The sequence below is a fragment of the Quercus lobata genome, chromosome 8 (genome assembly GCF_001633185.2).
Source record: "Quercus lobata isolate SW786 chromosome 8, ValleyOak3.0 Primary Assembly, whole genome shotgun sequence".
In the NCBI taxonomy this organism is placed as follows: Eukaryota; Viridiplantae; Streptophyta; class Magnoliopsida; order Fagales; family Fagaceae; genus Quercus; species Quercus lobata.
In genome coordinates, this window is record NC_044911.1 from 872,156 (window position 1) to 883,634 (window position 11,479).

An 11,479-nucleotide genomic window follows, 5' to 3' on the forward strand; every position below is an offset into this window, starting at 1 on the left:
AAATTCAAAGTGCACGCAATGGACATGAGGATTCCAATGGATTCGAGTCTTGCCACCGGAGCGAAAGATTCATCAAAATCCACTCCTTCTACTTGAGTGTATCCTTGAGCTACTAACCGAGATTTGTTTCGAATTATCTCTCCATCTTCATCAGTTTTGTTTTTAAAAATCCATTTTGTGCCTATAACATGAACGTTCTCAGGCCTTGGAGTAAGTTCCCACACATCATTCCTCACAAACTGATTCAGCTCTTCATGCATTGACTCAACCCAATTCTCATCTTGAAGAGCCTCTTCAACCCTTTTTGGTTCAAACTGTGCAAGATAGCAGTGATATGTTACATGATTGGCTAGCAGAATGTTTCCTTTCCTAAGGCGAAGACCGTCATCAAGAGATCCTATGATGTTACTTTCCGGATGATTCTTGATAACTCTTGAAGATGGCCTTTTTGAAGTGGAAACTTCATCACTACGAGAGATAGGAGGATGAACTTCCGAAGAAGTAAGAGGACTTGATGTTCTAGACATCGATCTCGTTTCCATTCTTGGGTTGATGGGAGTCGATTCTACTTCTGGTATAGGTTCTTCACCTTCTATATCCAAGGCTTCTACCTCAACATCGGGCTCTTTGGTGCTCGGTCCTTCTACATCATCAATCATTTCCACCTTAGGTAAGGCATCATCAATCTTGACATTTATGGACTCCATCACAGTCTTTGTTCTCTTGTTAAACACTCTATACGCTCGACTTGTAGTAGAGTACCCAAGAAAAATACCCTCATCACTTCTCGCATCAAACTTCCCAAGATTCTCCCGATCATTTAGGATATAGTATTTACTTCCAAACACCCGGAAATACTTCACTTTAGGCTTCTTCCCATTCCATATCTCATAGGCAGTCTTCTTTGTACCAACTCGAAAGAAAATCCTATTGCCAATGTGACACGAGGTGTTGACAGCTTCTCCCCAAAATTTTTGAGGTATTTGCTTGTTAAGCAACATGACTCTTGCCATCTCCTGAATCACACGATTTTTTCTCTCTACCACTCCCATTTTGTTGTGGAGTTTTGGGAGCTGAAAATTCTCTTTTAATTCCATTCTTCTCACTGAAGGCCTCGAATCTTGCATTCTCAAATTCCCTCCCATGATCACTTCTAATTTTGGTTATCGGAATCCCTTTTTCGTTTTGTAGTTTCTTGCACAGAATCTCCAACCTCTCACAAGCTTCTGATTTTTCTCTAAGGAATTCAACCCAAGTGTATCTTGAGTAGTCGTCCACAATGACCATAATGTATCTCTTCCCCCTAGGCTTTCAGTTCTGGTAGGCCCCATTAGATCAACATGAAGTAACTCCAAGCACCGAGAAGTGGCAATCATATTCACCTTGTGATGACTTGCCTTAGTTTGCTTCCCCATTTGACACGCACCACAAACGGTCTTCTTTACTTTTCCAAACTTAGGAAGTCCCTCGACTGCTTCAAGTTTGGAGACTTTTGCTACTTGTTTGAAGTTGGCATGCCCAAATCTGTGATGCCACAGCTCCAACATATCCACACAAGCACTTCTACACGATATGGGTGCTGTGGGAACTGTTCCATAACAGTTATCTGTAGTCCGATTTCCTTCCAAAACCTGAATCCCTTCTTCATTGATGATCAAGCATCCCTCCTTAGAGAATTGTACCAGGAAATCATCATCACAAATTTGAGTGATGCTCAGCAAATTCGCTTTCAGCCCTTTTATGTACAGCACATCTTTCAACAGCGGCAAACCAGGTATCTCAATGGTTCCTTTACCTAGGACCTGAGCATGACTTCCATCACCAAAGGTCACATAGTCACCAACCTTATCTTTGAGTGTCTTAAACAGTGACTTATCCCCTGTCATATGGCGAGAACACCCACTGTCAAGATACCACAAACACGCATTAAACACCTTCAATGAGGTATGCACAAATAGGTTCACATGTGACAAACATTCTTGACCTTCAAACACAAACTCATCATCAGTTTTCATGCTTCTTTCAGATTGATTTTTTATTTTCAGATTCTCAATCATCTTACACAACATTCTATTCTTTCTTTTATATTTCTTAATCAATGATTTAGATTCAGATATGCTACTGTGTAAGACATGATTCTGATTTTCAAGATATTCCAGCATGTGAACAAATACTCTAGCATGTTTCTTAGTTTTTAACAGCTCTACTAGATCATTAGTAAGACACCTTTCAGACATATGCATAGAGTCATTTTCACAAACACTTAAGCTACAATTCAGCATGGTATTTTCCATAACAACAACCACAACACAGGGGTCTAGGATCACACTTAGGTAGTAAAACCACAACAAGTGTACCTGCTCTGATACCAATTGAAAGTTCAAAAACGTGTATAAAACACCTTTGAACGTTTAGACCCCCAAATAACAACAAAACCAATTCAAGCAATATGTCAAACAACTAGTGTGCGGAAACTTAACATATGCTATAATATGGAATTGATAAAAACTATCTAAGCCAAAACAAAATATAATCCACAGCAGATAATAAAAAGGCAAAGATAGAGAGGAAGGAAGATGCAAACACAAAGACAACACGCGATGTGTTATCGAAGAGGAAACCGAAGCCCTCGGCGTAAAACCTCTCCGCTGCCCTCCAAGCGGTAAACAATCCACTAGAAAATACAGTTGGGATACATGGACAGCAATAGACCCTTCAAGCCTAATCTACCCAGTGCACCTAAGCCCTCTAAGCTTCTTGCTTCAACGAGGTTGCGCCGAACTTTTTTCTTTTCTAGCTTCCCGGATTCTGCTACTAGACCGTAGCATCAACCAATGAAGATTGGTTCTTTTCTAACTGCTTCCCAGAAATCCAAACAACTGTCTCACAGTGATGATGATGGTGAGAACCAGGTTTAGTATAATGTCTCTTAAGGATTTGACAATGGAGAGGAAGAGAGTTGAGGAATTTGAAGAGACTCTAAGGTATAGATTGTGTGTGAATCAATCTTGTTTTTCTTTAGGGTTTCTCTCTCAAAATTCTCTCTGGAAGCTCTCTTTCAATCGTGGGTAAAAGGGGTATTTATACTGGAGTGGGAGAGGAATGTGAAACGTTAAGTTTTACAAAACAGGGGTGGCTCGCGGCTTGACTAAGTCGCGAGATCCAGTCGCGAGATAACCGTATGGCCAGTTGTCTTGTTTTGTCCTGTAGTGCTCCAGCTTGCATGACTGTTCACCTTGCAGCATGCTTGGCACGTGTGTTGCGTCTGGCGGCTTGCAGCCGCGAGTCACCCGCGAGTCCCAGCCGCGAGTCTCTGTTTTCTTACACACTCTTGAGCAATCTTCACTTTATCTCACTCACTACCCTTACATCAAACTCACCTAAATACAGGATTACTAAATGCTGAATTACAAGCAAATTTGGCACGGAATAAAGCTAATTAGATGGTTGAATAAATTCAACCTTACATTGTTGGATATAAATCATCATCCTTCGGTTACCTTGATTAGAGAGTTCTACTCAAACCTCTCTGTCCACTCCAATGATTCCAACACTCAGTTTGTGAAGAGTTGGATACGGGGTGAAGAGTATGTAATTACTCCTTCGGTAGTGGCCTCTGCTCTTAGGGTGCCTAAGATATAGCAGCCTATGAACCCTTATGATGAGACTTCTCCTCTAGATGACATTATGTCATATCTCACTGGTACTTCCATTCAATGGGGTACTGATCCTCGGATTACCTCTCATGAGTTGATTGAGATTCATTACTTGTTTTTCCGGATTTCTTGTCATTCCATCTAGCCCATCTCTCACTTGCACACCATTTCTATTGAGAGATGTGCATTTCTGTATGACCTTGTGACAAATGCTCCTATGAGTTTTCCTACTTTTTTCATTTAATCCTTGGTTGAGGTTCATAGGAGTAGTTCTACTGCACATGGTCTTTTCTTTCCTGTTTTTATTCATCGGATTTGGTTACAACTAGGATTAGATGAGTTTCCCACATCTGAGCCCGTACACATTATAGTTCCCATAGGTGCCACCTTCCTTCGACAGAGAGCTGCTCAGATGAGAGCTAGCTCTAAATGCCCTCGTGTAGAGTCTTCTTTGAGTGTTGCACCTCCTCCTCCTCCTTCTTCAGGTGATCCCACAGCCGAGGAGTATGTTGACGATTGCTGTTGATCCTTCACCTTCTACTTCGGGTGATTCTAGCATTCGGAGTATGTTGGACACTGTCATGACCATTCAGGCGGCTCATGATTAGCTTTTGGTGGATGTGCTCATGGAGCTTCAGGCCTTGCGTGTGTATTTGGCGAGCATTAGGCAAACATCTCCACCACCTCCTTTTGATGATGAGTCTTGATTGCTCTTTGGCAATTCGTCATAAAAAGGGGGGGTACATATGGATGGAGATAGGGGGAGATTTTTTGAGTTTTTGGAGCTTTGGAGCTTTAGATTGTATCTAGGTGCTTCATGATGTATTTATTTTTTGGCTCATGATGTATTTATCTTGATGTATTTATTTTTATGTGTTGTATATGTTAGGGGGAGACATTATGTTTTTTGTTTCTGTTTCTTCTTTCACAGTGTGCTACATTGACTATTAATTTATATTATGAGGTTATTTATGATATATGACCTTTATTTTATGTTTTGTGAAATCAATAATTTATTTTGTTTTACTTGTATTTTCCACACATGCATTTATGTGTTTGTTAAGTGATACAAGAATATACAGGTTGATTCAGTTGTGCTGCTCTCTACACTTGCAACTGATAGATAGTAGTTAGGTTTAATTATTTTTGGTTGGGCAATTTTATTGTAATGGGTTGTTTTTGTAACTTTGAGCATTTTGTTTTATTTTGTGTTTTGTCAAGGATTGCCAAAGTGGGAGTTTGTTAGGTTTGTTAGGTTCTAAGGATTTAGGATTTAAATGTGTTAGAACTTCAATATGTAATGTTGATAAACAATGATCAAAACTTAGAGTCTAGATTTAAGCTGCTCAAAGTATGTTTATTGTAAAGTTGGAATTGAGTAATTGCAGAAAATTACTGTTCACTTTCTGCGAGGCTCGATTAATCGAAAATTAGGCTCGATCAATCGAACCTTGTGCAAAATGTTTTTCTATAGAATTTTCCAACGTAGCCTAAGCCCGTATGACGTGTAGGGTTTTATGTTTTGCCTTAAGTATAAAAGGAAAAACCTTAGCTATGTTTTGAGGTTATTGTTTATTCTGTGTGTATGAATCTCTTGTGAGATCTAGAGGTATCCTTATACATACTTAGGGTTATCAAGATCAAGATTGATGTCAAAAGCTTGGTGATCGCTTCAGTTGCTATATAAAGAGCTTAAAGAAAAACACAAGTGGGAGTACTTGTGGTTGCTGTAAATCTAAGAAAGAAGTAGTCCGTGGACTTGGAGTTGTCACGTGATCATGGTAGTAAGTTTTCTACTCAAGATAGCAATAAGATGTTAGTAATCTAAGTCACTATTATAAAACTTCAATTCTTTCATAGTGGATCTATTTTACCTTGATGATAGTTAGGTTAAATCCTCCCCAGGTTTTTTACCGATTTGGTTTTCTTGTGTTATTATATCGTTGTGTTCTTTATTTTCCGCATTGTTTACTTGATATGATTTATTTGTGTTAACCTAGATTTGAATAATTTACCTAAGTAATCACTTGGCTAAATAACTAGGTTAAATAACTTGTGTTTTAAGGGGTCTAAAACGTACATAAGTGTATATGTATGTGAAGTTTTTTTTTAGAAACTTGAATCCCAACCATCGTGCTAAGGGTGCGTGGTGGTGTAAGACTTAAAACTTAAAAAGACGTTAACGTATTAAGAATAGAAGAGAATAAATAGATGCGTGTTATCCGTTTGAGTAGTGGAGCGCACATGAATTGGGACAAGAACTTTGAGATAGAGGATGCACATTCAAAGCAACTAATTAATTTTCTATTCTTTTATTTCATGCTCCTAATGCATGCAAAACAACGATGACATAAAAAAAAATAATACAAAAAAAAAAATGATGATTTTGCTTTTTGAATAACCTTTAAATTTTTAATAAGAAAAAAAAAATTAGCCTATAAAAAAAAAATAGAAAAACACAAATTAGAAATGAAAACTTAAAATGGAAAAATCCATTCACATATATTTTAACAAAACGCGTGAAGTTATTGTGCGCTTTATTAGTCAATTTTGAATATGCTATTGAATTTGACATTTCTTTCTTATTTGAGTATTGCTCTTACTTTTCTAGTCCACAAATGTGGGTTGATAATAATAATAATAGGTTCTGTTTTGTTTTGGAGTCAAGATTAATGTTTGCAAATGCATAATTGAGTAAAAAACTATACATTTGTTACTGGATGATTTGATCTTAGGTGGTTGATTTGGTGCAATATAATGGAAATCAAAATGTCAGTCTCCCCTCCCTTCAGTAGGAATCTCATAGAAAAAGGTTTCTTACTCTTTTGGAAACGAAAAAAATATAATCAAAATGTTACTATCTACTTAATTTCTAATTGTAAAATCTGAATTTTTTTTTATCTGCAGTAATCATTAAGATATTATAATTCTAGATATTGATTTATGGTTAAAAGAATACATCAACTTGCTCATCATTAGGCCACTGGTGTAGCCCTCCAATGGCCATGATAAGTTACTACTTCCTTGCTTTCGTTAAGGTTGGACATAGGCCCAAGTTAGGCCATTACGCTGAAGCACATTTTTTTTCCTAACATTACTTGTTTTTTTTTTTTTTTTTTTTTTTTTTTTTTTTACCCTTTGATTGAAATGCTCAGGCGTTCTATTTGGTAGAGAATATCTGACCAAAGTTTGAGAGGACTGGTCAATTAGACTTTTGTTATTTATTTTTAGCAAAAATACAAATTTGGTCCATATATTTTGGTAATAGTTAATTTGGTCTCTATTATTTTATACTTGTAGTCAATTCAATTCTTACTGTTAATTCACTAGGGACATGAATTAATGGTAAGGATCAAATTGACTGCAGTAGTTTCAAATTGTTCTACAACAACGTTCTAGGATTGGCTCTCTAGCTTCAAACCGTTCTGATCAAAGTGTTTAGGGGCTTAGAAAGAAATGGTTCATGTAGTGTAGTTAGCAGCATATTATAATTATCTCTAAAAAAAAGGGTTGGTGATAATTAGGTTAAGATTTTCTCTCTTTGTAGCACAAAAAAATAACTCTAAAATATCTTCTGAGTCGTGTTATAATATGAACTTTTATATGCTTGCATGTAGGGAATGAAAAACCAAGACAACATTGACTTAGTCAAAGCATGTCAGATTTAGCTTTCCCATTTTTTGATTGATCAAGCGATATCAATAATTTTCTTTTGATTGATTGAGCTGTGATTAAAATTTAAAAGGTCATTGAAGACACTTGTTTGATCAATTGAGCGTCAAGGTAGTCAAAATTTTTAAATTCTATCTTCTTTGGCATACATCTTGAACATTACAACTTGAACTTCGATAACACATTACATACTCTATTGAAATCTTAACTTTCCATTTTGTCACCAAAATTAGTATGCCTTTTATTGCTTTTATTATTATTGTTTTAGAATTGGTGATTGATTACTATGGTTGAATTACTTATTGGAATACACATAAATTATTCAATTAATACCAACTAATCCACTGCATAAATAAATTGGGGTCTAAGATTTTCCTAAAATGTTTTCCATGGTTTATATAAAATAAGTCAAAATGGTGAAAAGCATTTTCTATGAGAAGTGGGAGTAGTTTTCTACAATTTCCTTATGGCCTCCCCCATTCATTTCTTCTTTCTCCTAAAACCATCACCATCACCACTACCACCTTCACTACCTTCACCACGACCATCGCTAATTCTATCACTGCCACCACTACTATCTTTGAGGCCACTACCATTAGTACTCTCACCTAAACCAGCATTGATTCTATATGAAATATTAATGATTTTTAAGCATATTAAATGATGTATATAAAACGTTTTCAAGGTCATATTCAGATTCACTACAATAAACATCAAAACTAGTCACTCTTTTTGGAAAATCTTTTTTCAAGGAAAATGTTTTCCACTGAAACAAAGAAACAAAAGAAAGCATTTGAGAGAATATAATTATCATATCTTGTCAATAGAAATACAAAAATTAATTTGAAATTACAAGGGAAAATGGAATTGGATTGGAAATCTCCAGCGTTTCACCTCCCCTCGTGTGGATTGTATCATTTGTATGCATCATGTTCTTAAGCAAATAACATCATCAATTATAAAATAATGTAGATTTTCTCTTTATTAATGTAGGAATCGATTTTCTTAACACTGAACTCCCCTCTATGAAATGATTACCTCATGAAACTCCTACCTTTTCTCATTCAATTAATCTAATTATTCACATTAAAAAGAAAAACCTGATTAGTATATTGATAAATATTTCATTTATTCATTTAATATGAAAATGCACCAACACACTAGTTCACCAAGTATGGATCTTCATTAATCCTCTGGTAGTTCTCGACTTCTTGCATTGCCTCGTAGATGGAATCTATGCCTTCATTGTAGCATGATTGAGATGCACTAAATCCTGCATCTGCCAAGGATTCTGGATATTTATTCTGGATGTAGGTATTGTCCAATATAAAGGGTTGAGTCCAAAAGTCACCAAACGATTGTTCAAGTGTTTCCAATGTAGCGAGACTATCTTCTGCAGTCCAAAACATGCCACATAAAGGTGCATTATCAAAGCTCAAGTATGAGAATTCACTAGAAGATGTTTCTAGGGGGAATTGGGAGTTCTCCTGAACTTGGTAAGAGGGAGAACTGCTTACAGAACAGTCAGTTTCTGTTTTCCTTGCTATATCAGCGTCATGTTGGTAAGCTTCATTGGATAGCGTTTTCATCTTTGATTTTGTAGGATTTTTCTTGGTGCGCTTCTTTAGGTGGGCATGCCAATGGTTTTTTATACCATTATCTGATCTCCCTGGCAAGCTTGCTGCAATCATAGACCATCTACAAAGAAAAATACATAGGGCTTATATAGAGGGTTTTTTTTTTTTTTTTTTTTTTTTTTTTTTTTTTTTTTTTTTGAATGAGAAGATTGTATTGCATCAAATGTCTAGAGTACAAAGTTAAAGTAACTGCACCTATATTAGCAGAACTGGAACACCAGTATATACACCAAATCTAACTCAATTTCAAAAGTTTATATGTAGTTACATTACAATATATTTATATTCACATATTTAAGCTCATTGAAAAATTCATTTTGAATCATTTCAAAGAAAAACTGACTAATTATGGTGACATATCTTGGTTACTTACAGACGCATTTAATGCAGACATAAGATGCTTATGAGTATTCACCATGCCAACGTGTTTACGCTGAATTCTTCAAACTGACTTGTATGCGTGAAGTAGGTTATGCTCATAAATATTTGTTATCAAGTATGAAAACATGCAAACAAGAAAAAGCGCATGGAAAGAAGGGGAGATTTTGTAAATAAAGTTATGTTCATCCAAATTCTTGTTGAAGAATTTCGAAGTTTTAAGTCCTTACTTATTGCCTAGTTCTTCATGCAATTTGATGATCATAAGCTCTTCTTCTTCTGTGTAGTTTCCTCGTTTTACATTTGGCTGGAGGTAGTTCACCCATCTCAGTCTGCAACTCTTCCCACACCTTGATAAACCTGTAATCAATGTATAACAAAAAAGGTTGATTAACATGAAGTACTGTAATGCCACAGGATTCCAATTTATTTTTTTATATTTGGATTTTCCCAGGAAAGAAGAGTATGACTGAAAATGGAAGACAATCATGATAGTCAATAAAGGCAAATTATGCATTAAAATGAACAGAAAAAGTAAAGGAAAATCATACAAATGTCCTTCTTGGATTGATTTCTATCAGCTTCAAAGAGTTTCTTAATCACCTGCAAATTTGGGAAGTTCCCGCCAGTTCCAGTGGCCAAATCTTTGAATATAAGACCTTAGTTTATTATCTTCTTCTACACTCCATGCACCTTTCTTTAGTCCATTTTTATCATAGAAGGGAGCTCTCACCATCTCTCTCTAATTAAAAATTTAGGTCAAGTGATTCCCTAGCTCTAAGTAGCATATTTATACAAAAAAATTGAGTTGAAAAATGTTCAATAATTACTGCCTTGAAGATGGACCTATCATATGTTTGGTCAAGATAATAATAAAAAAAAACAAAGTTGGCCGCCAAAATGAAGTTGCAACGAAAAGGGCTTTTGATAAAGTCATGATTCCATGAGTGAAAGCACTCTTTAGAGTGTGTTACATGCTGCAGCATAAGCTATCCATGAGTGAAAGCACTCTTTAGAGTGTGTTACATGCTGCAGCATAAGCTATGTTCGATTTTATAGAAGCCACGTCTTCTATGTAGCCGTAAAGTAGGCTTACATTTTTCTATAGATATTTTGAGATTATCAATTAGCATCCATGTAAGTCTTGGATTCTAAGAGCACTCACATCAGTGATTGTATAATAGAAGAAAGTACTACATTTTAGTAAATCAAGTCTAAAATTCATATAAATCACATCATGCAAAGTTGTGCAAAAATATATAATTGTTAAAGTAATTTTGTAAATTTTGTCTGGTACTATTTATTTTGCATTTATTTTTTTTTATTATTATTTTTTAGGTATTTCGAGGATAGAAAAATGACAGTGGATGTTGGTTGTTGTGGGTGAAGAAAGATAAATAGTTTTTTTTTTTTTTTTTTTTTTTTTTTTTTTTAAATCAAGAAAATTGACATTTTAATGAAATGTAGTGTAAAATAAATAATCTAATATAAGGTATTTTAAAAAGTAAGTATGTAATATAAAAAAAGTAAATTCTTATATTAAAATAGATGTGAATTTTTGCACGAGCTAATTATGGTAAAAAAAGAGAGCTAAATACTCCAAAAAAACAACAATCACCAGGGTCAATTGTTTAGCATTCAAAATAACAAATGAATAGTAACTCGATATCTCGATATATATATATATATATATATATTTATATTTTTTTTTTTGAATGAAATCATGGCCAAATGCAAGATGAGATCTTAATTACATCAATTTCCCACATTTTCAATTACTCTAATGTGTCGCAATCGCATGCTTCAACAGTGGCAACTCTACATTATAGAAAGGGTGTTCAGTGTTTCGCAACAACATTCTAACTAGACAATTTTTTTACTTGCAAAAGAAAAAAAGAGAAAAGAAAAGAAAAGAAATATATATATATATAGACACACACAACTAACTAGTTTTGTAATTATGTTCATAATATTTTTACAACAAATTTTAAGTGGTAAGTTATTACTAATTTTAATATGGATCTACTACTAACATAACTTTTTAAACCACTAATAGCAATTTATTACTTATGATTTGTTGTAAAATAATTGTTGTTAAAATATTGTGGAGGTAACATTATGCTTTACTTGAAAAAA

The 11,479-nt window shown here is 34.9% G+C and overlaps 1 protein-coding gene across 1 annotated transcript; it reads right to left on the reverse strand.

Moving 5' to 3' along the window:
* Positions 1-8,488: 8,488 nt before the first annotated feature.
* Positions 8,489-10,079, reverse strand: LOC115955414 (transcription factor MYB8-like). Its single transcript, XM_031073532.1, has 3 exons — positions 9,947-10,079; positions 9,574-9,703; positions 8,489-9,026 (listed from the first exon to the last, which is right to left on the reverse strand). The coding sequence occupies exons 1-3, from the start codon at positions 10,077-10,079 to the stop codon at positions 8,489-8,491; spliced, it is 801 nt and encodes a 266-aa protein (XP_030929392.1).
* Positions 10,080-11,479: the final 1,400 nt, after the last annotated feature.